Source organism: Pelecanus crispus, chromosome 9 (assembly GCF_030463565.1).
Source record: "Pelecanus crispus isolate bPelCri1 chromosome 9, bPelCri1.pri, whole genome shotgun sequence".
Classification (NCBI taxonomy): domain Eukaryota; kingdom Metazoa; phylum Chordata; class Aves; order Pelecaniformes; family Pelecanidae; genus Pelecanus; species Pelecanus crispus.
The window spans coordinates 11,403,761-11,429,757 of record NC_134651.1 but is presented as its reverse complement, the minus strand read 5'-3'; the positions used below and the strand labels follow the sequence as shown (position 1 = coordinate 11,429,757).

General features: G+C 67.6%; 3 protein-coding genes across 3 annotated transcripts; 2 read left to right on the top strand and 1 right to left on the bottom strand.

The window, feature by feature from the left end:
- The first annotated feature begins 2,209 nt into the window (after positions 1 to 2,209).
- FAM131A (family with sequence similarity 131 member A) lies at positions 2,210 to 6,873 on the top strand. Its single transcript, XM_075717048.1, has 6 exons — positions 2,210 to 2,240; positions 3,899 to 4,023; positions 5,125 to 5,218; positions 5,494 to 5,676; positions 5,880 to 6,008; positions 6,428 to 6,873. Exons 1-6 carry the CDS (start codon positions 2,210 to 2,212, stop codon positions 6,871 to 6,873), a joined length of 1,008 nt encoding a protein of 335 aa, XP_075573163.1.
- A 1,825-nt stretch (positions 6,874 to 8,698) lies between these two features.
- Positions 8,699 to 10,451, top strand: LOC104035699 (heat shock protein beta-7-like). The gene is made up of 3 exons (XM_075717098.1): positions 8,699 to 8,840; positions 9,532 to 9,683; positions 10,263 to 10,451. The coding sequence occupies exons 1-3, from the start codon at positions 8,699 to 8,701 to the stop codon at positions 10,449 to 10,451; spliced, it is 483 nt and encodes a 160-aa protein (XP_075573213.1).
- A 615-nt stretch (positions 10,452 to 11,066) lies between these two features.
- Positions 11,067 to 23,452, bottom strand: CLCN2 (chloride voltage-gated channel 2). Its single transcript, XM_075716265.1, has 24 exons — positions 23,402 to 23,452; positions 18,777 to 18,933; positions 18,132 to 18,263; positions 17,896 to 18,024; positions 17,301 to 17,434; positions 17,144 to 17,221; positions 16,955 to 17,033; positions 16,224 to 16,349; positions 16,069 to 16,153; positions 15,844 to 15,945; positions 15,676 to 15,760; positions 15,443 to 15,598; positions 14,991 to 15,060; positions 14,693 to 14,803; positions 14,241 to 14,454; positions 14,011 to 14,144; positions 13,737 to 13,888; positions 13,551 to 13,656; positions 13,406 to 13,479; positions 12,421 to 12,471; positions 11,802 to 11,840; positions 11,513 to 11,617; positions 11,356 to 11,442; positions 11,067 to 11,273 (listed from the first exon to the last, which is right to left on the bottom strand). The coding sequence occupies exons 1-24, from the start codon at positions 23,450 to 23,452 to the stop codon at positions 11,067 to 11,069; spliced, it is 2,664 nt and encodes an 887-aa protein (XP_075572380.1).
- Positions 23,453 to 25,997: the final 2,545 nt, after the last annotated feature.

The window sequence follows — 25,997 nt, the reverse complement described above, 5'->3', positions numbered from 1 at the left end:
CTCCTCTTTCTCCTCCCCACTTCTTGCTGAAATATAGAGAGATTATATATATATAAACTTATTAAACTTGGTTTGGGGACAGGAGCGTGATTTCTCCCCCTCCCCTGTCCTCTCTCTATTCCTTCATCACTGCCTGGACCCTCCCCCACCTATGGTTTTTTATTTTAAATATAAATCATTCCCCCCCAGCTCCTGCTCTGACACCTGGGGAGGGTGCCAGGGAGGAGGGGGGGTGACCCCTTGTCTCTGGGCCAGGCTGAGTCCCCTCCTACCACCCTGAAGCCCCCATCCTCCCAAACGTTTAAGGCCACAATTGGGCAAACGACGGGGCGGCCCCCCCATCCGCGTCCCCTGTATTTATAGAGCGCCGGATGTGACGAGCCGCACGTGTAATTATTAAAACAAGGCTTCAATTACTGGTCACGTGAATTTGTAAATAATTTTTTTCTTTTTTTTTTTTCTTTATGGAGTATTTAATTGAGAATTTAAAGGCATCTTTTCACCTTAAAACTGGAAATAAAAGAACATTGCTAAATAATGCCCCGTGTGCCGCTGTTGCCGCCCCCTGACCCATGTCCCTTGCGCCTGGGCTGGCGTGGGGGTGCCAGCCTCGAGCCCAGGCAGGGGCCAGCCTCCCCCGGCACCCCAAGGCAGATGGTAAGGTACCCCCCACCCCGGGGCTGGGGGGGTGGCGAGGGGGTCGGATGTGCCTGGAGCCCGGCCCCCTGGGACCCCCCTCGCCAGCTGTGCCTTGCACAGGGGGGCCTGTGGTGGAGCGGGCAGCCCTGGCTGCAGAGCAGAGCCCCCATGTCCCTAGATGTTCCTTTCCCTGCGGGCACAGAAGTGGCAGGACCTGTGTGCCTTGCTTGGGCTCTGCCTTGGGGCAGGAGAGGGGAGAGGTGAGCTGGGTTCCCCCCACAACTTTCTCTCTTGCAGGTGGGGGTCCCTGGTGGGGGTCTCCCACCTGGGGATGGAGGTGAGGGTGGGCTGGTCCCCCCTTGGGGCCGGGCTGGTCTTTGGTGTGTTTGCTGAGTCACCCTGGCCATGGCCCAGAGGGCACAGAATAATTAACCAGAGGCTGTTCCCCAGAAGAGAGAGGCTGATCTGTCTGAGCTGCAACCCTGGCAGCACCCATGCTGGGAAGCAGCTGGTGGGGAGAGGCCGGCAGGACTGGGGTGGGGGGGTTAATGGCCAGGAGCTCCCGAGTGAGTAAAGAGGGAGGCCCTCGGGCTGCTCCGGTGCCCTGCTTGCCAAGAGGGAGGGTGGCACCCTGGCAGCGCCCGCCTGTGCCCCTCTGTGCTGGGGAAAAGGTACCGCAGCATTAATTGCCATCAGTAGGTTTCAGAATGAACAGACATCTTTGGCTGTGGGTTAACCCCTCAGCCTGGCATCAGTGCCGGCCTGGATCTCCTGCAGGGGAGGCCGTGGTGCTGCCGTCGGAGGTGATGTCCTAAATCCTGCACCCCCCCGCCCCAAACCCGGCTCCAGCGAGGCGGGGACCCCCGCCCTCTGTCAGGGGCTGTGCGCTCCCTGTGGCACCCTCGGGCGGGGGGGGCAGGCAGGGCCAGAGCGGCCCCTGCCCCCCCCGGGGCTCGCGCGGGGCCGGGGGGGCTCCGCGGGCGGCGGGGCCGGGCGGGGCGGCGCTGTCCGCGGTGCTGGCTCGGCGCTCTCCGCGGTGCCCGGCCTTCCTCTCCTCCTCTTCCTTCATCCATCCTCCTCTTCCTCCGTCCCCCTCTTCCTCTTCCTTCAGCCCCCCTCTTCCTTCATCCTCCCCGGCTGCCTTCATCCCCCGTCTCCTCTCTCTCCTCATCTCCCCTTCCTCCTCTTCCTTCCAGCCTCCCTCTCCCCCATCCTCCCCGTCCTTCCTCTCCCTCACCTCCCTCTGCCTCCTCTTCCCCAGCCTTCCTCCCGCCCTTCCTCCTCCTCTCCCTCCTCCCTCCGTCTCCCCATCCTCCTCCTCTTCCTCCCCATCTCCCTCCCCCCTCCCGCCTCCCCCTCTCCCTCCTCTTCCTCCCCCAGCGGTGACGTCTCTGGACCTCCTGCTCCCCGGCCCGGCGCAGGCACCGCTCGGGGCTCCCGCACCGCGGCCCGGCCCGGCAGCGGCCTCCGGCGGGGCGCGGGGGCTGCCCGGGGCCGCCCATGCGGCCGGGGGGCGATGCGGGCGGCGCGGAGCCGGCGGTAGTGCCCGCACCGGGGCCCCCCCGGGAGCATGGGCTGCATCGGCTCCAAAACCACCATCGGTGGGTGAGCGGCACCGGGCTGGGACCGGGGGGCGGTGCGTGGGGGCCGTGAGGGGGTCTCAGGGTACCGAGGGTATAGGGGGGTGCGGGGATGTGGAGAGTAGGGGGGTGCGGGGAGGCTGCTGAGGGGTGGCCGGGGCGACGAGGTGGGGGTGTCGGGGGCTACGGGGGCTAGGGGATAGGGGAAGGTGGGCGGCGGAGGCTGCTGTGGGGGAGCTGAGGGTCTGGGGGATGGGGTGTGTGGGGTGGCTTGTGGGGATTGGGAGGCTATGGGGGCTGGGGGATATAGGGAGGTATGGAAGTGGGGAGGGGGGCACGGAGGATTGGGGTGCCTGAAGATGGGGGGGGGATACAGGGAGCTTGAGGGCTCTGGAGGACTTGGGTACGTATAGGGGGATGGGGGCTACGGAGGGACGGGGGGTTTGGGGCTTGGGGATGCTGCTCCAGGGCAGCTGGGTGGCCCAGGGCATGTGGGGAGATATGGGGGGTGAGGATGCGTAGGGATTGGGGGCGTTGGAGGGGCTGGAGTGCAGCTTTGGGGGAGCTGGTGGGTGGTGTGGGGGGTCCAGGGGGCTGGGAAGGGGGTGTGGGACTGGGGTGCTGGTCAGAGGCCTTGAAGGCTATGGGGTGCTGCGGGGGATAGAGGTGTTTGAAGGGCCATGGGGGCTGGCAGGGGTGTGCTGCAGGGCGTGGGGTGCCACAGGGTGCTGTGGGGGAGCCGCAGGAGGGACGGGGGCGATGGGGGCTGTGGCTGTGATCCGAGGGTGTTCTGGGGGCTGGGGCCGGTGGGGGCTGGGACGGCGCTGGGGGTGTTGCAGACGCGCCAGAGGGGCCCTGGGGGTGCTGTTGCTAGGGGGGCAGGGATGTTGGGCATCAACACTGGGTGCCCCTACCCACGGACGGAGGCGGGGGCAACGCTGTCAGCTGCTTCTCCAGGAGCCAGGGGCCACCCCTAGATAGGGGAGCACCATTCTCCCCCCCCACATCCCACCTTAGGGCCGGTTTACGTCAGCAGGGCCCACCTCGGTGCAGGCGGAATGAGGCTCCTTGGGGACATCCTGCCCTGGCCCCTTGGGGGCTGGCCTGGCCCGGGGGCTGCGGTGACAGGGGACCCTCCCTGGCCCCGGTGTTTGGGAGTCAGTGCCCGAGGGGGTGGGGACCCATCCGTTTGGGGTGCCAGTGCCAGGAGGTCAGGCTATTGGAGTGGAGGCCGTGTGAGGGTACTTTTATCCTCCCACCCCCCTTTTTTGTTCCTTTCTCTCCTGCCCCAGAGATGGGGAACTGGGGAGGGGCGTGTTGGAGATGGGGGAGAAGCGACAGCCCCCCGCAGCACAGCCCAGTGCCGCCTCCCTCCATGCACCCTGTCCGCCCCCCCCCAGCCTGGTCCAGCTACTCCCACCCCTCCCGAAACAGCCACCAAGCCGGGACGGGCGCCCGGTCCCCGGTGCCAGGCTGGGGCCGTGCGTTACCGCTGACACAGGTGGAAGAGTTGCCCGGGCGTGAGTCACCCGCGCCGCAGCACCCGGCTGCTCCGGAGCGGCCCTGCGACGAGTTGTGTCTGGTCTCAGACCAGGCAAGAAGCCGCTTCCCTGGGGTGGGGGGCTGAGGGGGCTGCTGGGGGGACGGAGGTACTGATGCCTCCCTGGCTCTTCCCGCAGTGGCCGTGGACACGACCCTGTGTGTGGAGTGGAAGGAGGTGAAAGCGCTGTCGCCGCTGAGTGCTGCCCGCCCGCTGCCCCGCCTGGTGCGTCAGGCCTCCTTCGACAGCCAGGACTTCCTCCAGGTACCGCCGAGCCCGGCCGGGCCTGGCCGGGGTCCCCGTGTGCCGGTACCCCACGGCAGGCCGCCCGTCCTGGCTGTGGCCGGGGGCACAATGGGCCCCACCGCCCTGCTGCCCGCCTGGCCCTGCCAGCTCGCAGCCGGCTCCGGGGCTGCTCTGACGTCAGCCGCGAGCCGGGCTGTATCCTGGGAGAAATCAGTCCACGGTGCCTCGTTGCCATGGCAATGCAATTTGTTGCGCGCCTCCAAATCCCGCATCGCTTCCCCCGTGGCCATGGGCTCGGGGCCTGGCATGGCCGGGATGGGTGATGGGGACACGTGGCAGGATGTCCCGGCATGGCGGGTGCTGCCAGGGAGCGGGCACTGGGGAGCCCGGCCACGGCAGCCTTGCACACACATGTGTGTGTGCGTGCACGAGCTGGGGAGGACGCTCCATGGCACCAACTGGTACAGGGCATGTGCACACGCGTGTGTGCACGCATGCAGGTGCATGTGTGTGTACAGCAAGTGCACGTATGTGTGCGGTACATGCACACATGGAGTGTGCACAGTGAGCACGCGTGTGTGCGCGGTGATGAGCGCACGTGTGTGCATGGTGAGGATGGCCTGGCTGCAGTGAGTGGATGTGCGAGCGTGCGTGTGCGTGCAGCGAGGGCGCGTGTGTGTTTTTGGTCAGTGCACATGCACGAGTGCGTGTACATGTGGTTATGTGAGTGGGCATGTGCAGGCGTGCATGCACTGAGCATGTCTATGTGTGCAGGTGTGTCCACACATGTATGAGTGCAGGTGTGAGTGTGTGCAGTGTGTGTGCACATAGTAGCAGCATACAGGTGTACTAACAGCGTGGGAATGTGCACACAGGTACGGGTGTGCATGTACCCACTGCCTTGCATGTAGCGGCTGTGACCATCCCTCTGCACACGCATGCATGTGTGCACGTAACACACATGTGTGCGCAGGCACCCCACGCTTGCCACATGGCACCCTGCGGCACAGAGTGGGGCTGAGCCCCCTCCCAGGGCCCAGGGCTCCCAGAGGGGGAGTGGTGGCAGGCAGGGGCAGGCAGGGTGGCCGGGGGCCGTGACGCCCCTGCCCGCCCCGGCAGGTCAATGTTGAGGATACTGTCGAGATGCTGCCCAAGTCACGGCGCGCGCTGACCATCCAGGAGATCGCCGCCCTGGCCCGCTCCTCGCTGCATGGTAACTGCCCGCCTGGCGTGGGGGACATCGGGGAAGGGGGGGGGGTCTCCTGTGGGTGAGGGAGCTGGGCCTCTTAGGGAGAGTATTGGGGTCACCCCTCTGGGATTTGGGGGGCTCAAAGTATCCCTGGGGTCGCTGGCGGCACCCAAAAGATGGGCATGGGGGTGCCACATCCCAAGGGCTGGAGGCGGGGGGTGGTGGGTCCCAGGGTCATGGGCTCTGTGGAGCAGACTCGGGGTGCCTGGGGGGTGCTGACGCGGGGGCGCATCTCGCAGGCATCTCGCAGGTGGTGAAGGAGCACGTGACGAAGCCAACGGCCATGGCGCAGGGCCGCGTTGCCCACCTCATCGAGTGGAAGGGCTGGTGCAAGCCGGTGGAGCCACCAGCCGCCCTGGAGAGCGCCTTCAACTCCTACTGCCACCTGAGCGAGGGCGAGCAGGAGGCACGCTTCGCTGCCGGTGGGCACCACGCGGGGCACGGCCGGCGGGCACGCTCCCCCACCGTGGCCGAGGGCAGGGGCGGTGGGGTGGGTTGTCCCCATCCATCCCTCCCTCCTCCCTCCTCTTGGTGCCATGGCACCGTGGGCACAGAGGCGCCGGAGCAGGGGGATTTTGGGGGCACCTCCCAGTGCGCGGCATGACCTGTGCCTGTCCCATGCCAGGCGTGGCGGAGCAGTTTGCCATCGCCGAGGCCAAGCTGCGAGCCTGGTCCTCGGTGGACGGGGACGACTCCAACGACGAGTCCTATGACGAGGACTTCGTGCCCTCCACGGAGAGCTCCCAGCCCGCCGGTAAGCACCACGGCGAGCAGGCATCTGCCCAGCGGGCAAGGTGTCCTGCTGCCGGTGTCCTGCTGCCGGTGCCAAGGGCTGAAGGAGTGGGGTGCCTCATGCCCGGCCACATTCCCAGCCTGGCCAACCCCTTACGGGGCAGTGCCCCTGCCTGGCACCACGGCAAGCAGTGCCCGTGCCGGGGATGGGGAAGCCCTGCAATGTGACGCCCTCCCCGGTGCCAGACCATATTTTGCTTTTCCTTTGGCGGTTGCCACTGCCATGCACGCAGCAATTTGTGGGCAAAGCGGGCACGGTGCCTGGCACGGGGCTGCTCCCATCCCACCGCTCCCATTCTGCAGGGCACAGGGAGGGGGGCAGCTGGCACCCCCTGGTGCCACCTGCCCCGGACTGACCACGGGCATCCCGGTTCCCCGCAGAGCTGCCCGGCACGGTGCCTGCCAGCGCGCTGCTGCGAGACCTGCTGCAGGGCCACCTGTGCCAGCTGGGCATGCGGCACGGCTCCTGCGAGCCCGAGAGCGACTCCTCGCACACCCTCTCCCCCGAGACCCTCTGCTCCAGCCTCTGCAGCCTGGAGATGGTGTCCCCCTCCGAACTCACTGCCAAACTGCTGGGCTCCCTGGGGAGCGAGGACCTGCTGCTGCCCAAGCTGCCCCCCCCGGCCAGCCAAAGTGCCTTGCGGGGCCTGGCACGGCTCCGGTGCCAGGACTCCCTCTACTCCGTGTCCTACGCCGAAGCCTGCCTCTCGCCTGCCGAGGATGAGGTAGTGCTGAGCAAGGACTTCCCGCTCCGCCGGAAAGTCTCCGACGTCGCCTCCTCTGGGGTGGCATCGCTGGAGGAGGAGGAGGAGGCTGAAGAGCCCTGATGCCCCCCTGGGGTGCCCTGCCTCTCCTGGCGGGGGTCCAGCCCCCCAGCTGCTGCCCCCCGGCCGGACCCTGCGCTGGGCGAGGGACAGGCCCTGCCGCCGATCCCCCTCGCTAGCAGGGCGCAGGGGGGGTTCGGGGGGCTGCCGCAGCCCCCCCTGGCCAGTGTGCCCCTGCCGTGCCCCGGCCCTGCTTGGCCACATCGTTGCCCTCCTGGATTTTTGCATGAGAACGGGGAAGGGCTTGGGGAGGTTCATCCCCTGCCCCGATGCCCACATGTGCCCCCCAAAACTGAAGGGACTGAATCAGTGGGGCTGGTTGTTCGCATGTTCCCCCCAAACCACTCCGGGGTCCCCTTTTGGGCAAGGCCCGCCCCCCTTGGCATGGCTAAACCTCTCTGAGCATCCTGTGGTGCCCCTGCCCCGTGCCTGGCACCCTCGGCTCGGGGCGGCGGGGGGGATTTGGGGAGCAGGGGTCTTTTCTCCTCTCTCCACGGCCGGCTTTTATCGGACTGAGTTTTATACTGTGAACTGCTGCCTCGGGGTACGGGGCTGGTGCGGGGGGGCCGGGGGGCCGTGGATGTGCCGCGGTGCCGGGGCTTTCTACACTTTTGTACGTGCGTGGGGCCGGCACGGGGAGACTGCGGGGCCGGGGGGGCCGGGTGGGCACAGACCCCCAGGCTGGGGGCTTTGGGCCACCAGCGATAGCACACCCGAGCCAGCTCTGCAGCGGGGGGTTCAGCCCAGCCAGGGCCCCCCATGTCTGCTGTGGGGCAACGTGGGGTGGAGAGAGGGGGGAGACGGCAGGTCCCGGGACCGATGTCCCCGTCCCCAAGTCACTCACCCCTAGCAGGGAACCAAGTGCCTACATGAAGGGCGACCAGTCCCCCTGGTCCTGGCTGGGGGTGGCACCCCGGCTCGGGGGCCCCCCAGGGCCGTGCCAGGGGTCCGGGCATGCCTTTTGGGGGAGGAATGCCAGTTTTTGCCAACGCTTGCGCCCCGCCTTCCCGCATGGCACGTGTTCTCGTGGGGCCGCTCGCCCGCTGCATGCTACTCCTCGCCCAGCCCGGCCACGGCCCCCCCGGCCCCGCACCCCGGGGTGCCCTGAGCACCCGCTACGTCCCTGCTCCCACGCGTCCCCTCAGCACCCCCATCGACCTCTGCCGGGCACGGCACCCATTCCCCCTCCCCGCTGTGGGGTGCCCGGCGTGGGGCTGGCTCCCCTCTCCCTGCATGGCCAAGCCGTGGGGGGTGCAGGGAGCAGCAGGCCTGACGCCACGCTGATGGGCTTCCTGCCATCCCACCACCACCCCCTTTCCGGGGAACAGGGGATGCTCCCCACAGTGTTGGGATGGGCTGGGGGTTACAGGGTGCCTGCAGATGGGTGGGGGGCTTTGCTCTGCGTGTGTGTGTGCACACTTGGGAGTGTATGTGCATGTGCACGCGTGTGCATACCTGGGGGGGCTGCCTGAGCCCCCCCGCCCCGCTGCAGCGGTACCCCTGGGGTACCCATTGGGTGCCCACACCCCGGCATCCCCCTCCTCCATCCCGCCAGGTCTCGAATAAAGTCCATTGTGCGAGCGCTGCGCCGGGCGCCTCTTCTTGCGGGCGGGGGGCACCTCCCGGGGGGCCGGGGGAGCGGCAGCCGGCGGTGGCAGTGGTGCATCCCCCTCTCTGCGTCCCCGCAGGGTGACGGCAAGGTCTCGGCCCTTATCTCGCATTCCTGGGGCTGGGTGCCTAATTATGGGCATCTGGCAGTGGCAGCAGTGGCAGGCGGCCGTCCCACTCCCCGCGGCCGGGGCTTTGGGGGGCGCGGGCGGCAGACGCCATGGCCTCGCTGGGCTCGGCCTCCGCGTACCGCACCGAGCGCATCGGCACCTACGGTCAGGGCCATGGCGAGCCCCGCTTCGAGGGCGACCGGCGGCACGGCCCCTTCGGGGCGCGGGCACATGACTCCTTCGGGTACCCAGGTACCGGGGATGGGAGGGTGGGGGTCCCTGCTACCCCAGGGAGGGTCCCCCCAAGGGTTACCCAGCTGCCCCGTGCCTGGGCACAGCGTGGGATGTGCCCGGCACAGACCAGGGGGCTGGGGAGAGCCCCGACTGTCCCCCAAATGCCCCATGGCTCTCTGGACTGTCCTCGAGCCCTCTGCCCCCCAGTCCCTTTGTGCCCCCCCTCCCAAGTCCCCCGTGTCCCCAGTGTCTCTGCTGTCCCTAGGCCCACCGTGCCCCCAGCTCCCCCTTCCCCAGACCCTTCTGAGCCTCCCGGTGCCCCCAGACCCCTCCATGTCCCTTCCCACCCCTCCCAGACCTTCCTGTCTGTCCTTATGTCCTCAGCCCCCCTGTACCCCAAACACTTCAGTGTCTCCTGTTACCCTCCCCGCTTTCCTGTACACCCCCAGAGCCCCCCCAGTAACCCCAGCCCCCCACCCCACTCCCCCCAGACTTCCCTGGCTGTCCCCAGCCTCCTGCGCCATTCCCCTGCTGTCCCCAGGTCGTCCAGTGGCCCCAGACCCTCCCAGTGCCTCTGGGTACCCCCAGACCCTCCCAGTGTCCCTGGGTACCCCCAGACCCCCTCCCAGTGTCCCCAGCCTCTCCCACACCGCCCTCGGGGACCGTGGCCCCATGGCCCTGTGCCCAGCAGCCCCCCCAATGCCCGCAGGGTCCCCGGGCGCTGTGTGTCCCTGCAGCCTGGGCACCTGGGTGCGTGCCCAAGGTGACACCTACCAGGTGGTGGCCGACGTCAGCCAGTTCGAGCCCCCCGACATCGTGGTGACCACCTCCAACTGCCACGTCGCCATCCAGGCTGAGAAGGTGAGGCACCCCGGGGGGCACCGCCACCCCCCCGCCATGCAGCACTGGGGGTGCTGCCCCACGGCACCCCCTCCTGCAAGGGGGGAACGGCAAATGGCCCCTGCCAGTACTGGGGTAACTGGGAATGGCCCCTGCTGGTACTGAGGTAACTGGGAGCTGCCCCTTCTGGCACTGGGACAATTAGGAATGGCCCCTGCTGGTACTGGGGTAACTGGGAACTGCCCCTTCTGGCACTGGGATAACTAGGAATGGCCCCAGCTAGTACTGGGGTACCTGGGAACTGCCCCTTCTGGCACTGGGATAACTGGGAATGGCCTCTGCTGGCACTGGGGTAACTGGAAATTACCCCACCCCAGGACTGAGACAAGTAGGAGCTGCTCTCTGCTGACACTGGGGTAACTGGGAATTGCCCCTGAGGCACTGGGTGACTGGGAACCGCCCTGTTGAGCTCCTTGCTGGGGCCGGGGCAGCTGGGAGCTGCTCCATCACTAGCACTGGGATAACTGGGACTGTGCTGTGTGCTGCTGTGCTGTGCCATGCCGTGCCGTGCCCCATCACGCCAGTGCTGCGTCCCCACAGGTGGCTGAGGACGGCACCGTCTGCGACACCTTCACCCACAAGTGCCAGCTACCTGAGGACACGGACCCGCTGTCGGTGAGCTGTGCCCTCACCGAGGCCGGCACGTTGGTCATCACCGCCCGGCGCCGTGCTGGCACCTGCCCTGGTGAGCCCCCGCAGCCGCTGTACCGCAGCGAGGCCACGCTGTGATCCAGCACCCGGTAAAGAAAGGCTTCTTGCCCCAGGTGATGCCAACCCCGGTGCCGTGGTGAGGCTTGGCCGGTGCCCGCTGGCTGTGCCCCCTCCCTGCCCCCAGCCCCTTGGCACTCTGGCTCTGTTTATAAAGTCCTTTTATTAAATTAATATAAAAATCTCTGTATTTACACAGGGGTGGGGTGCACAGTGGAGAGGCGGCAAGACCCCCCCCTTCCCAGCCACGAGGTGCTGGGGAGGGGAGCAGTGCCCACCCGTGTCCCTGTGGGCACCCAGACCGGACGCCCCTCTGCCCCATATGCCACCCCGAGGAGGGACATTGGGGTGCCCGAGGCGGGGGTGGGGTGAGGGTGGTGGCTATGCCGGGGGGCACCGGGGCTGGTGGGGGGGCAGAGGTAGCGAAGTGGGAAGCCCCAGGAGCTGGCAGGGAGGTGGGGGGCACAGGGAGGCTGGGGGGCACCTGGCCAGCCCCTGGCACGGGGTGGGCAGCAGCACTGGATTGAGGGTGCCCACCCCTATACTGAGCCCAGCACAGGTGGGCACAGGGTGGGCAGCCCCCAGCACTCGCCGGGGGCCCCTGCGGCACCTGGGGACACGGGTGGGGACCCCATCTCACTGGCCTTTGGGGGCATCATTGTCATCGTCGGCCTGGGGACCAGCCTCGCGGGGCATGGGGTGGTGCTGGTGGCGGTCCCAGAGCTGGCGCAGGGCGGTGGTGTCGGGCTCGCTAGCGCTGGTGATGCTGTCGCGGAAGCTGGCAAGTGGCGGGCGCACCTTCACCCCCTTGGTCGTCAGCGAGCCCTCGATGGCCTTGCGCAGCTGCGGGCACCCCAAACCCATGGGTAGGCTGCTCCAGGTGTCCCCCACCCTGTGCCCCCCACCCCACCACCCCCCAGCTCACCTCCTTGAGGGACACCATGCCCACCAGCCGCCCGATGCTGGTGACGTACGCATGGTCCAGCCCCAGCAGCGAGAAGATGGTGTGGGTCTGCAGGAAGAGGGGGCTGAGTTAGGGTTCTGGGGGAGCCTGGAGGGGGTCCAGGGGGGTGCAGGCGCACCTTGTGCAGCGAGGTGTGCTCCACCAGCTGGAAGGGCGCAGGGTCGATCTTGGCGCTGCTGAAGTCCACCAGCTGGTCCAGCTGCTGCTCCTCCCACTCCAGGATCTGGGGATGGACACGCTGTGGGGCAGGGCAAGGGGGCACAGCCCCACAGGATGCCAGGGAAGGTCCCCGCCCCATACCCAGCACTGTGGGTGCATTCCCCCCTGCCAATGCCTTGGCACCCCGTTGGGATCTCCTGAGTCCCCGTGGGCAGGAGGGTCCTGCCTGCCCCTGCCCACCCCCTCACCTCCGCCGGGGTCATCTTGTCACCCAGGTCCATATCCTCCTGCAAAAGAGGCGAGCGTGAGCGGCCTGGCGGGCAGCAGGCAGCATGCCTGCAGGCCGGCTGCAGGCAGGGTGCGGGCAGGGTACAGGCAGGGCGCAGTGAGGCTGCAGGCAGCATGGCAGCAGCGCTTGGGTAGGGTGCAGGCAGCGGGTGCAGGCAGGGCGCAGGCAGCACGTGGGCAGGTTGCGGGCGGGGCGCAGGCCAAGGTAACCCGATTGGTTGAGAGGACATAGGTCACATGACTGTTGGCCAAGGCGGGACAAACCAGGCTTGTGACTGGTGGAGAGAACGCAGGCTGTGCCGTGATTGGCTGAGCAAAGTGGAGTAAAGCCCATGGCCGTGACTGGCTGAGAAGCTCCGAGTCACGCCACGATTCGCCAGGAAGGTTTGGGATCGGGAGGACGCACACTGTGATTGGCTGAGCAGAATCGAGACAGTCTGAGATTGGCTGCACAGACACAGGCCAAATATGATTGGCCAAGCAGAATCTTGCCAGGCTCCTGATTGGTTCAAAGAATCCATGATGGGCTCCGATTGGCTGAGAGGAGCCATGCCCAGCCTGCAATTGGCTGCAGCTTACCGTGACGGAAATGCGGACGTGTTTGGCCTTGCGATAGGCCGTGCCCTGGGCCTGGCACCACGCAGGGAGAGACAGAGGTGTTAGGGCGTGGCGCACCCATGGTGCCATGGGCAGGGATGGGCAGGGACAGGCAGGGATAGGTAGGGATGGGCAGGGAAGGGATGGGACAGGCAAGGATGAGGAAGGATGGGCAGGGAAGGGAAGGGATAGGTAGGGATGGGCAGTGAAGGGATGGGCAGGGAAGGGATGGGACAGGCAGGGGTGGGCAGGGACAGGCAGGGATAGGAAGGGATGGACAGAGAAGGGATGGGCAGGGAGGGGATGGGACAGGCAAGGATGAGGAAGGATGGGCAGGGAAGGGAAGGGAAGGGATAGGTATGGATGGACAGGGAAGGGATGGGACAGGCAGGGGTGGGCAGGGACAGGAAGGGATAGGTAGGGATGGGCAGGGAAGGGACAAGTAGGGATGGGCAGGGAGGGGATGAGACAGGCAAGGATGAGGAAGGATGGGCAGGGAAGGGAAGGGATAGGTATGGATGGACAGGGAAGGGATGGGACAGGCAGGGATGGGCAGGGACAGGAAGGGATAGGTAGGGATAGGCAGGGATGGGCAGGGAAGGGACAAGTAGGGATGGGCAGGGAAGGGAAGGGACAGGCAGGGATGAGCAGGGAAGAGATGGAACAGGCAGGGATGAGGAAGGATGGGCAGGAAAGGGAAGGGATAGGTAGGGATGGACGTGGATGTGCATGGATGAGCAGGGAAGGGAAGAGACAGGCAGAGATGGGTAGGGATGAGCAGGGAAGGGATGGGACAGGCAGGGATAAGAAGGGATGGATAGCAATGGGCAGAAAAGGGATGGAAAGTGATGGGCAGGAGTAGGAAGGGATGGAGAGATGGGAGTGGTGGGAAAGGATGGCAGTGGGTAGAAACAGCCAGGCAGGGCCAGGCAGGGATGGGCAGGGCCGGGCAGGGCCAGGTGCTCACCTCGGTGGGCTCTGCGGCAGTGTTGGCACAGAAGAGGCTCTTGAGGGCGATGCCGGTGTGGTCGGCTGTGCCGGCTGTGGGCGGGGAGGGGGGTGTCAGCGGGGAAGTGCAGGCAGGGGCTGGGGGGTGCCGGGCACAGACTCACCCGAGGGGGTCTCGGCCAGGCTGCTGGGCACCCGCTTCAGTGCTGGCTTCAGGGGCTTGCGGGAGGCAGTGCGGGCAGGGGTGCCTGAGGAGGCCTCCGTGCTGATCTGCGGGGGGATGGGTGGTGGGGGCACGGCGGTGGGGGGCACCCTGGCCGGGCATCCCCCAAGGCAGCCATGCCCCTCACCTGGAAGTGGATGCTGGCATCGGAGAGCCGGTGCCCATCCTCGGCCAGCGCCTTCTGCCGCAGGGCCTGGAGCCGGCGCTGGGGGCTGAGCTGGTGGCAGAGCAGGGCCCCCACCTGTGCCCGCTCGATGGAGCCCAGCAGGATCATGGACTCTGCCGGCAGCAGCAAGGGGCCATGTTGAGTCCCGATGTCCCCTTCGCCATCGCCCCCCTGCCATCCTGGCACGCCCCAGGGCCGGGGTGGGTGCCGGCGCAGCCCCCTGCCCGTGTCTCACCGGCCGACTCCACCAGCGGCAGGCTCTTCATCTTGGTACTGTGCAGGACGTGCTGCAGGTCCCGGTACTTGCAGTTGAGGGTGACGTAGCGGATGTCCCGCACCATGATGTCCTCCACCCGCACATTGTATTTGCTGCCCGGGGTGGGTAACGGTGGCCTCAGGGTGATGCCATCCCTCCCCTTGTGCCTGGTGAGGGGCTTGGGGACAGGGCAGGGGACACACACTCACTCGTGGTGGCCCCAGCCCAGCTCAGGGAGGTAGGGCAGCTTCTTGATGCGGATGATGCTGTCGTAGAGGGAGGGCTGGAGGCTCTGGGCCACGGCGTTGGCCAGGATGACGGCGATCATGACGGGCAGGATGTGTGAGATCTGCCCCGTCAGCTCGAAGACGATGACAGCCGTGGACACTGTGTGTGTGACGGCACCTGACAGCGCAGCCGCTCCTGCGCCCATCCCCGGGAGACATGGGGGCTGCTGTCAGGTGCTGCCTGCTGGGCTGGGTCCCCAACCCAGGGCACCTGCAACACCCCAAGCCTTTGGGACATCCTGGGGACATCCCCGATGGTGGGATCACCCCCAGTCCCTGGGGACACCACCTCAGCCCTGAGGAACCCACCAGCTCCTTTGGAGCATCTCCAAGTGATGCCCACCATGGTGTCCCCATGCCAGCCTGGTACTTACCCACCACGGCGTAGCCCCCCGGCACGATGCGGTAGGTGTTGCTGTTGGTGTGGATGCCATCGGGGAACCAGGCTGCCATGCTCTCCCCCACCAGGCGCCCGAAGGCTGCCCCTGCCCACAGAGAGGGGCTGGGAGTGGGTGCAGGGGCTCTCCCAGCAGCCGACCCAGCCCCGCACTCTCTCCTCTGCCCCAGCGCTGCCAGGGAAGGGGACACCCGAGGACACCCACAGGTGCGCCAGCGTGGGCTGGCAGGTGGCTCCCTCCCCTTGCCGTGCCCACGCGGGGTACGGGCTCTCACCAATGACGAAGACGGGCATGAAGGCTCCACAGGGCACCGGGATGGTGGTGGCCAGGGCCGACATCCAGAACTGCACAGGGGACACAGGCACCCATTAGTTGCCGCTGCCCCGTCCCACGCCTCCCTGCCTCCTGCCCCTGCCCTGCCCCACAGCTGGCTGCCGTGGAGCAGCACGTGGGCACTGCACCGTGCCAAGGTGCAGCCCCGCTCCTCCCTGGGGCACCCCGCCAGCACCTCCCTGGTGGCACCTTAGTGGCTCCCAGCCAAGATCTCTTTGACGGCATGATGGTGGCACCCAGCCAACACCTTTGTGGCCTCTGGGAGCAGCCTCCCAGTGCCTCCCAGTGCCAACTTGCTGGCAACCACCCAGAACCTCCCTGGTGGTACCCAGGAGCCCCTCCCCAGAACCTCCTGGTGGCACCCTGGGGCTGGCAGGGGCAGGAGGCACCCACCTTCATGAGGGTGAAGACAACGAGGGTGACAAAGACGTTGGAGCGGGGGTGCCGCCAAGCCTCCAGGATGCCCAAGTACTCAAACTCATCGCTGAGCCCCTGCTTGGCCCACGTCTGGTTGTCGAACAGTGTCACCAAGGTGTCCTTCTGGGTGAGCTGGTGAGGGGCAGGGGTCAGCTGGGGCTGGCGGTAGCCCTGGGGTGGGGACTGGTGTGCTACCCCACAGCGGGTACCTGGCCGGCCATGAACTGTCCGAAGCCGGGCGGGAAGGTCAGCGTGGAGATGAGCAGCGTCACCAGGGCAGGGAAGAGCAGGCGCCTGGTGGGGTGGCACGGGCCAGGGGTGATGCCGGTGCAGCCCCGGCTCCACCGCCCCAGTGCCAGGGACCACCAGGCACCTACTTCTTCATGAGGAAGCGGTTGATGGTCTTCTGGCGGCGCATGAACTGCACGATCTTGCGGTTGAGGTAGACAAAGAGCGCACCCCCAAAGCCGCTGGCGATCCTGGGCAGAGGAGGAGGGTGAGCACCCGTGTGTCCTGCTGCCACCCCCACCATCAGCAGCACCACCAGCACCGCCATTGCCACCCCGGGGCCATGGGATGGGCACCACGGCAGCCGCACTCACCCGATGACGGCGAAGGCGGGCAGTTCCTGCAGGTCAAAGGGGAAGTCGAGGCGGAAGCGGGTCTTGAACAGCGCCGTGATCGTCTCTGGAGGCGTGGCAGGGGTCAGCGGGGCTGGGTGGGGGGAGCCCCATGCCCCCCACTCCCCCAGAGGTACCTTCGTCCTTGTTCCAGACGGCGAGGACGCGGAAAATGAAGGCGCTGAAGGTGGCAGCAAAGAAGCCGCGCCAGTAGTTGCGGACGGCGAAGAAGGTGGAGGTGACCTCGATGCTGAAGAGGACACCTGGCACCGGGGGGAAGCGCACGAGGGAGGCGGCGAAACCCAGGCGGGCTCCCGGCGCCTGGCATGCTTCCTGCCCCGAGCCCACGCTCGTGCACGGCCCGCGGGGGCCCGGGCCGGCCCCACGGACATGCTATGGGGCGGTTCAAGGGCTTCCCTGGCAAAGCGCGCAGCCGCTCCCTGGCTGGCGGCAGCGGGCAAGGCAGAGCAGGAGTCGGCGCGAGCAAGAGGGTAGCGCGGGGATGTGAGCAGAGACATGGCGGGTGGCGCTGGGAATGGGGGGGCACACACAGATAGACGGACAGACAGATGGGGCGGCGCAGCAGGCAGAGGGCAAGGAAAGAGTTAGACACATCACCAACCTACGGGCAGGGCTCAGCGGGGCCGGAGCAGGGAGCTCCCTGGAGCGCAGGGCGGCAGGGGAGAGGACGAGAGCAGATGTTACACCTCCGGGAGGATGGTGCCCGCTCCTCCCGTCTTCCTCCCCGCTGAGCGGCACTGCCCTCTCCTGTGCCAGCTGTCCTGGGGGTCCTGCTCGCCTTGCTGGGCGGACCCTAGTGCCCGGGCGGGATGTGTGTGGGGGTTCAGGGGGCCTGGGGTGACCCTACCTCCGATGGGGGCGGCGAAGCAGCAGCCGACACCGACGGCGCAGGCGGCTGCCAGCATTTCAATGTTTCTTGCCTCGTTCTGCGGGTGAGCCAGGGGTGAGCGGGCACTGTCCCCCCCGCCCCGGATGCTGCCAACCCTGCTGGGGGGGCACAGGCGGAGCCCCCCTGGGGCCAGCCCACCCAGCTCACCTCGTAGATGCCCCCAAAGAGGGAGAGAAAGCGGCTGAGCAGGGCTGCACACATGCTGGCGATGTGGACAAAGGGACCCTGTGGGGACAGCGGGGCGGGGGCTGAGGATGGTGCCCCCCCGGCCCCCTGCCCACTCTTCCCTGGGCACTGTCCTCACCTCCTTGCCCAGGGGCATGCCACTGCCCAGGGCGCACGTCAGCCCGATCACCTTGGCCACAAAGGTCTTGAGGGTGAGGTACTCCTTCAGCACGACACCCCGCAGGATGGTCTTCATCTCAGGGATCCCCGAGCCTGGCACCGTGGGGACAGCCCTGACCCGTGGCCGTGGTGGGGGAGACACTGGGGAGCCCCTGCCCCATAGTTCTGGGGGGATCCCTGGTGCTCTGCCATCCCCCACTGCCATAGGGAGACCTGAGACACCTCTCCCCACAGTAGTCTGTGGGAACAGCCCCATGGCCATGTAGAGACACCCCAACGCATAGCCCTGGGGGGAAACCCAGTGCCATAGCCCACAGGAGACCCTCTGAAGACAAGCTCATAGCCTTAGGAAGACCTCCAAGACTCTCAAGCCCATAGCCCAGGACATCCACCCCAGAGCCTCAAGGACACCCACTGAAGACCATCCCATAGCTCTCGGAAGACCCTCAGGACCGCCAACTCCATAGCCCAGGAGGACATCCATGCAGCTCCCAACGCACAGCCCCAGGGAAGGGACACCCCGTAGGGCACAGGCAACCCCCCCGGTGCCCTACCCACGGCCTGGGGGGCGAGGATCTGGGTGAAGCCAGCTGAGAAGGTGATGAGCACAGTGGGGTAGGTGACCCAGGCCAGGTACTGCAGCAGCACGTTGGTGTCCAGGCCCCCGTACATCCACTTCTGGGCTGTGGGCAGTCGACGAAGCAGGTCATGGGTGGCAAGGGGCACGGCACAGCCCTGTGGCACGGCCACCCCCTGCCCCACCCCGGGGAGCCCACCGGTGCCTGCTCACCTTGGAGGCAGGTGGCGATGGCGAAGTCCATGGCCCAGCTGACCAGCGCCATGACCAGCCCCAGGAGGATGAGGAAGATCCAGTCCTCGCCCACCTTGGAGATGAGGAACCGCTGGCACTGCAAGGCGCAGACTGCGGGCACAAGGGCAGGCTCAGGGCCAGGCACCCCGGTGATGGGCATACCGGGGAGGCAGGGCCACGCTGGCAGGGACACGAGCGCTCACAACTGGCGGCACTGACCCAGCACCACCGGCACCATCCGGTGCAGGAGCACTGCCGTGCCCAGCCATCACAGCCACGCCGCAACCACCGGCAGGCAGGAACGGTGGGCTCCAGCTGTGCACAGCCGCACATGGCGCCCCTGGGCATGCACGTCCCACTGGCACGGTCCCCCTGGCATGGCCCCAGTCAGAGGGGCCGGGGCCCCCCCAGTCCCTGCGGCATGCCCGGCTATTTTGGGCCATTGTGTCCCTGCTGCCCAGCAGGCAGGTGGCATTGTCCTCTGCGCTGGTGTCCCATGACAGCCAGAGAAACCCTACCCGCCGCCGCCGTTGCGGGGTGGGCGGCTGTGCCCAGGTCACGCGCTGCTGTGGGGCTGTGCCCACTGGTGTCCCCCCCTGTGTCCCTGTCCCCGGTGGCCCTTACCGCGGCAGGGGGCACAGCGGCCCTGGGTGTACTCCAGCAGCTCGGAGGGGCGGCGTGGCCGGGGGGTGCCCCCCTCCCCTTGCCCCTGCTGCAGCCGCAGCCGGGCCGCCTCGTCCTTGGCGAAGGTGCCCAGGTCCTGCGTGTAGCGCCCATACATCTGGGGGAGAAGGAGCGGGCGAGGGCATCAGGCGGGGCTGGCACCCTGGTTCCCACACCCAAGTAGGGAAACTGAGGTAGGGGCGTGGTGGGCAGGCTGGCACGACCTCCCAGCACCAGTGGGTGCCAGGCGAGGGGGCTGGCGGCTGTGGCACCCCCAGGGAAAGAGGCAGCAGTGCCTCTGGGGATCCCCAGCCGCACACCAGGGCGTGGGAAGGGGCCGGGCAGATAAGGCATGCAGGGATCGATGGCAATGGTTTCGCCCACATGCCCAGCGCAGGCAGCTGGCACCGCGGGTACCAGTGCCCGGCCCTGCCCAGGTGCCCCGGGTGGAGGGTGGGGACGGGCTTCCAGCAATGGGCGCCTGGCTGGGAGACTCCAAGGGCTGGTACTGGGGTTGTGCTGGCGCTCTGCAGGCACCTCCCCTTGGCATCACTAAAAGCAGGGCTGGGTTCCCCCCGGGAGGCAGGCTTGGCAGGCCACACGTGACACGAGCTGGCTGGTCTCAGCCGGCAGCAGGAAGGCAGGAGGGCAGCGGGGGCGCCGGACATAACCCCAGTCCCAGGGGAGAGGGGGGGCACAGCATTGGGCACGGCACAGTCCCTAGGCCGTGAGGAGGGGATTTGGGGAGCAAGAGGGTGCAAGGGGCTCCGTGTCCACGTGGAGGGCACCCCCTCCTCCTCGGGTACCTCCTGCCTGGCCATGGCACGTGGCCTGGCCCTGGCGGGGGAGTGGCCCTGGCAGTGCCCCCTGTGCCGGCCAGGAGCTCTTTGTGCCCGTCCTCCCTGCCAAGCCGGGGGCATTTGTCCTGCGCTGGCGGGCACTGCCAAGGACTCGGTTGCTTGGTTTCCGCCTCGCTCCCCCTGGCATGACCTGAATGCCAAGCGCCAGAGGCTGGGCCCGGCACAAAGCGAGGCTTCAGGGCCGCAGGGACCCCTGCCAGGCTCCCACGTTGGGGTGACGTGAGCCCCATGCCGATGGTGCGCCCACCCGCCGTGCCGTGCCGGTGCAGCGCGTGGCCGCCCAGCAAGGGCGCAGCCACCCTCCTCCCTGGCACGGCCCGTGCCAGCGCCTGGCAGAGGGCCAATGCCATGGGTGGGCACCACGCTTGGCACGTGGGCAGCCCAGCCCCGGCTGCAGGCAGCGGTGCCTGCCCTGGACGCCTGGGTCCCGTTCACAACCCCCTGGCCTGCTGCACATGCCAACTCCCCGTGGGGACGGTGTGAAGGTGCATTTCTCATGGGGCATTGCTCCTGCCCAGGTCTCTTTGGCAGGGAGCAGAAAGCAGCCAGCGTGGCGCCGGGTGGATTCTCCGCTGTCTAATACCCAGGTTGTGCTCAGCAGTGGGAGGCAGGGTGGGGAGGCAGGCAGGGAGAGGGGGGCACATTAATTTCCACTGCTGACCCCCTCCCGGCACAGATTTGCCCCCAAAACTCCTGCTCAGCACGGGCTCAGCGGCTCCTCGCCCTACAGAAATGTGCTGGAGGGAAGTCATGAGCCGGGTGGAGATGCCGGCACAGCCACTTCAGGGGCTGGATTCAGCATCGTCTGCCAGAGGAGGACCCCAGCCCTGCAGGGGCCGGCGTTCAAAGGCTCCCTTCGGGCGAAGCTTGTTTCCTCTGGAAGACGAAATGGGCCGGCACCGCGAGGAGTGCTGTCCCCCTGCCAAGCGCCCGCCTCCTCCGTCCCCACTGCCGCCCCACGGCCAGCCCCGGGACCAGGGCACCCCCAGGCTGAGTGCCCCCCAAATCAGCTCCACACCCACCTCCTGGGGCCATGCCAGAGGCTGGCACGCTGCCGCCCGGGTATTGGGGCACCTGGAGAGATGCCAGGAGGCCTGGAGTCCCAGGGGGGCCCAGCCTGGTTGGGGGGGGGGGGGGATTTTGCTCCCCCTCTTCCCCCTGTTTGCAGCCAAACCCCTTGCAGCAACGGGGATGTGAGTGAAGGGGCCATGCCACCCTGCTGTCCCCTGCCACCCCATGCCACCCCGCTGCCCCGTGCCACGGCCCTGCAGGCAGGGCATGGGACCCCGAGGGTGCCCCGTGCCGGGCAGCCCCAGCTACCGTGCCCGCAGCCCTGGCATGGCTGCAGGGCTGTGGTGAAGGCCAGTGGTGGGCTCTCTCCTTCCTCCTCCTCCTCCTCCTCCTCCCGCTCCGGTTATTTTTCCACAAAGGCCTTTTGAAACACAAACAGCCCCGGGACTCCGGCCTCCGCCGCGAAGCAGCTGAACAATCACAGTGCCGGGCGGGCAGGGAGCGGGCACCGGGGGGGGGGGGGGCTGGTGGGGGGCACCCGGGGACACGGGCGCAGGCCAAGGCCGCTGTGTCGGTCCTGGGCTCCTGCACTGTGGGCACCGGCCGTGCCGCAGCCCCCCGGGCTGTGCCAGCCCGCGGTGCCCGGGCGATGCTGCGCCCGGGGTAGGCGCTAGCATCTGGCACTGCCGTGTCCCCGTGCCACCCTGTCCCATAGCACCGAGCTTGCCTGGCACTGGTGCTCACCTCCGCACGGCCAATGCCAGCCAACCTCCGCCCGCAAAGCCGTGATCCTGGGGGTGATATTTAAAGGTGGGGGGGAAGGGGGTCCCCTGGGCTGGCAGCGGGCAGGCTGAGGCCGTGGGGTGTGTGTCACGCTGCCCGTCTTAGCCGGGCTCTAATCACCCTGAGCGGCTCCGCACTGAACAAGGGCAGTTTGTCAAGCTTAATCCCCTCCCCAGGGGCCCTTTGCTTCCCGCCACGGCAGCCTGGCATGCGGGGGGCACCGGGGCTGGCGTGCACCCCAGCACCCTTGGCATGGCCAGGGGATCTCATGGGCACCCACCCAGCATGGGGTCCACATGGGAAGGATGCTGTGGCCTGGGGGGATCTTTAGGGCTGGGGCTGTGCCAGCCCCCAGTGGCACCGTGGCCATGGCACCCTAGGGCTGATGAAATCTGGGGGGGGTGTGTGTGTGTAAGGACGTGGGGTGGGGATGGGGCTCTTAGGGCACAGCCCTGTAGCCCGGCTCTGATGCCCCAGCTGTGGGCACAGGCAGCAAGAGCTGTCCCCAGGTCTGTCCCCAGGGCAGTCTGGCTGGGACCAGCCCGTGCCAGGCTCCGGCTGGATCCTGACCCTCCTGACAGGTGCTGGCAGTAGCTGGTGGTGGCTCAGATGCCCTGGGGAGGGCTGGGCACCCCTCCTGCCTGGCACGTGCCCAGGTGGCTCCCGAAAGTCAGGCGCGAGGCTGTGGGACAGGAGCCTGTGCCTAGCCTTACACGTGAGCCCCAGGTAGTTTCATGAGCCTTGCCACAGCCCAGAGGCCATGGGGATGGGCGCCCTGGGATGCCCAGGGCACGGGCACTACCCCGCCTGGAGGAAAGGAGGGCAAAGTCTGCTGGCACCGGGCAAGGCTGCCCGGATGCCAGCCCAGTGTGCCTCTCCCGCACTGCCCACAGGCTCCTCTGTCCCGCAGTGCCTGACTGAGCTGGCCTCCCTGCCCCCCCACCACGGACAGAGCACCGAGGGGGGCAATCCGGCGCTGGGGGGGGCGGGGAGAGGCACCCCCATGGTTCGCATCAGACAGTGCTGTGTATCCCTGCTCCCACGGCTGGCCGGTGCACCACAGCCACCTGACAGTAATGGGGAAGGGACAGCTTGGGGTGGGCACTGAGAGGGACATCCAGACAAGGGCTTTGGGTGCTCGGAAAGATGATGTGGAGGGTGCCTGGCGCAGCACTGCCCTGACACTGTGCCGTGCCCACGTGCCGGGTGGGCAAGCCTCAGGGCAAGCCCCCCACTGCTTGCAGCAACTGGCTCAGGCTCTCGGCAAACTCGGGCAGCTGTGGGCATGGGTACCCTGCAGGGGCTCAGCACCCACTTCCCCAGCCCTGCCTGTCTGAATGCCTTTGCCAGGGCAAAGTACCCGTTTGCTGAGCTGCCCCGGGCACCGTCCCAGGCAGAGGCCAGGGAGAAGCACCTTTGCCCAGGATGTCCAAGGGCCGTAGGCAGTGAAGGGTCTGCGGGCACGGTGGGGAGGGAGGACACCCCCGGGGCAGCTGGGTGCCAGCACAGAGGCCTCGGAGGGGAAGGAGTCATAAACATGGGGCTAAGGTTGTAGGCAGGGGAGATACGCTATCTTGGGGGCAGAGGGCTGGGGACGTGCAGCACAGGGGGTGAAGGGTGCCCGTGCGGTGCCTCTGGGACCCCCCCCAGGGCGGGCATCACCCCTCCAGCGATGAGGGTTTTTTGGGGGCGGGGGGAGGTGTGTGCAGAAGCCCTGCCCTGGGGGTGGGGGCTCAGTTGGGCTCCTCCACTGCTGGGGGGGGCCGAGGGGTGGCACCCCAGCCCCGGTGCTCCACAGCCCGGAGACACCCCTCCCGCCGCCCCCCCCAAAACCGGGCCCCGCGGAGCTCGTCGGCACTGCCACCCTGAACGGGGCAGCACCCCAAAACCGCCCATCTCCCCCAGGCGTGCCCCCGGTGTGGCCGCACTCACCAGGGTCTGCTCATACTGCAGCGCCCGCTGCGCCTCGCCCTCCGAGGCCATTGCTGCCATTGCTGCCGCCGCTGCCGGTGCCGCTGCCGGTGCCGGTGCCGGTGCCCGCGGCGGCTCCTCCCGGGCCGTGCGGGGCGGGCCCGGGGCAGTGCCCGGGGGAGGGACCGGCCGCGCTCCTCCTCCGCCGGCAGCGCCCGGCACCGGCAGCCAGCGCCGGGCAGGGGCAGGGGGAGCCCGGCCGCGGGGCTCAGCCCTGCAGCGGGGTCCCTGCCACCCGTGCCCGCAGGTTTCCCAGCCGAGGATGGCACCCGTGGGCAGCCGGGGGAGGAGGGTAAAAGCTGGCGTGGGGTGACGGCGGGTGCAGCTCCCTGTGGGACACGTTGCTCCCTCATCCCACGGGCGCCAGGGGCTGGCGTGGGGCTGGCACTGCCGCTGGTCCCTGCTGCCCCGTGGTTTCTCCCCGGTGGCATGGGGAGGCAGGGAGGGTCGTGCTGGGGGCACCGCAGGCAGCCAGCCCCCAGGCTCATGGCTATGCCTGGCTGGGGGTCAGATTTGGGTGGCAGAGTGCCTGAGGTCTTGGCATTGAGGCGGGGGGACCCCATGGATGTCCATGGGTGGCAGGGCACCTGGGCACTGTAGGGGCTCACCAGAGATACCCCAAAGCAGGCAGGGAGCTCGTTCTTACCGTAGTGCCGCTCAGCGTCCCAGGACTGCCAGCCCCAGGGAAGGAAGGTGGGCTCTGCTCTTCGCTGCCAAACCCACTGGGCAGCAGGGGCTCAGCCCTCTCCAGAGGGGCACACGGGCAGAGCTCGGCACTGGCAATCCTCGGGCAAGGTGCTCCAGCATGGCAGGCTGGCTGCTGGGGCCTCCGTCTCGCCACCACCACCGGCTCAGCAGCAGCCGGGGCTGCTGGCAGGGCCGAGCTCGCCCTCCTCCCTGGAGCACCGCATGGCACCTTTGTGGCAAGAACTGGGTGCAGGGAATGATGGAGCCGTGGCACTGCCGGGCTGGTGCTGAGGGACCGGGAACAGGCTAGTTCTCACCGCCGAGGTGCCACCCTCCAGTTTGACGTTACTACCCCCAAGGGTGGATGACGATGGCTGGGTTGGTAGCTGGGATATGCCCTGCGCCAGCCTGGGAGGGTTCATTGCCGGACATGAACCGGTTTGCGGCAGAGAGGTGATAAAATGGGCTGCCCGCTCATTGTGTCCCTGGGCACGGAGCTCCTTCCTCGCTCGTCAGCTCCTGGCACTGCCCCGTGGCAGCCGGGACGCTCATCCGGAGGAGCAGCCCCGTGCCAGGACACACGCTCTGCCTGCTGCCACCAGCGTGCCCGGCTGCGGGCCACCAGCCCACTGCAAGGCCACCACGGGTGCTGCCACCCTGCTGGCACAGGCACCCACGTGGCTGTGGGCACACATGGGGCAGGACCCCCGGCTCAGCACCCACGGCTCTGTGCCAGTCCTGTATGCCCCAGTGCCATCCTCCTGTTGCCCTACCACCACCCCAGTCCAGCCCAGTGTCACCTCTGGTGCAGTCCCAGTATAGGCTAACGCTGTCCCACTATGGCGTCGTTGTTGTGCTGGCATGCCTTAGTGCTGTCCCAGTAGAGCCCAGTGTTACTTTCCCTACAGCTCTGACAATGTTCCAGTAGAGCTCTGGTTCTGTCCCAGTTGTCCTCAATGCAACACAGTGATGTCCCCAGAGGTGACCCAGTCCCCCACATTGGGGACCAAAGGGCAGGTAGCGGCACTGGGGCTCCCATGGGCCCCATGACCTGTGTAGCCCTTAGTCCGGTGCAGCTATACTGGGGTGACTGGGGGAGCGCTGCCCCCGAGCACGCGCCGTGCTCTGCCCTGGCACAGGTATGGGTGGCTATGTGGCACACCCAGCCCCGGGCACTCGGCGTGCTGTGGGTGCTGTGGGCAGGTGCCTCCATGGGCCTCAGCTGGCCCGGGGCGCCAGGCTGGGCTCTTCGTGCCACCGTGGAAGTGCAGGGGACAGAGCCCTGCTGTCCCTGTGCCAGCGGGCACCGTCACCAGGCGCTGCACCCGCAGCCCCTGCCCTGGGCACAGGCAGGGTTGGTATCATGCCCCTGGCTGTGGGTACTGGGTCCTGCTCTGGTCCTGTCCCATGCTGCCCTACAAGTGCCCCACAGTCCCCCGGGGATGCCCCCAGCTTGGCACTGGCTCCCAAGCCCGTGCCCCTCAAATACCCACTCCAGCATACGCACCCCCAAACCCAGCAAGGCCAGGGCCTACAAATCCCACAGGAGCCCAGTGTGGGATGCAGGAGCACAGCCCTGCACCTGCTGCTGCTAGGAAGAGGAGGCAGGGAGCCGGGTGGGCAATATCTCTGGTTTTAATAAATACATTGGGACCCCTATCCACGGGCACCATAAATTATGTGACGAGCCCGGCTGAGCCAGGGTGGGCACAGCAAGATGGGGACCGGAGGGATTTTACACTATGTACAAGGTGGGCACGATGCCCGCTGTGCCCACTGGCCAGGGGGGCTCGGAAGAGGAGGGCAGCGGGTGCCCCAGCCTCCGCCAGCCCAGCCGCTGCCTGCTGGCACAAGCGGGCAGGGCAGCCCT

Excerpts from the sequence above, each read along its gene's own strand:
- FAM131A (XM_075717048.1), top strand. The coding sequence starts at position 2,210 with ATGGGCTGCATCGGCTCCAAAACCACCATCG. Across the intron at positions 5,219-5,493 it reads GGCCCGCTCCTCGCTGCATG|GCATCTCGCAGGTGGTGAAG; the intron begins GTAACTGCCCGC and ends CGCATCTCGCAG. Across the intron at positions 6,009-6,427 it reads GGAGAGCTCCCAGCCCGCCG|AGCTGCCCGGCACGGTGCCT; the intron begins GTAAGCACCACG and ends GGTTCCCCGCAG.
- LOC104035699 (XM_075717098.1), top strand. The coding sequence starts at position 8,699 with ATGGCCTCGCTGGGCTCGGCCTCCGCGTACCGCACCGAGCGCATCGGC. Across the intron at positions 8,841-9,531 it reads TGACTCCTTCGGGTACCCAG|GGTCCCCGGGCGCTGTGTGT; the intron begins GTACCGGGGATG and ends CAATGCCCGCAG. Across the intron at positions 9,684-10,262 it reads TCGCCATCCAGGCTGAGAAG|GTGGCTGAGGACGGCACCGT; the intron begins GTGAGGCACCCC and ends GCGTCCCCACAG.
- CLCN2 (XM_075716265.1), bottom strand. The coding sequence starts at position 23,452 with ATGGCCTCGGAGGGCGAGGCGCAGCGGGCGCTGCAGTATGAGCAGACC. Across the intron at positions 15,761-15,843 it reads AACCGCTTCCTCATGAAGAA|GCGCCTGCTCTTCCCTGCCC; the intron begins GTAGGTGCCTGG and ends CCACCCCACCAG. Across the intron at positions 12,472-13,405 it reads CTGCCGCAGAGCCCACCGAG|GCCCAGGGCACGGCCTATCG; the intron begins GTGAGCACCTGG and ends GCGTGGTGCCAG.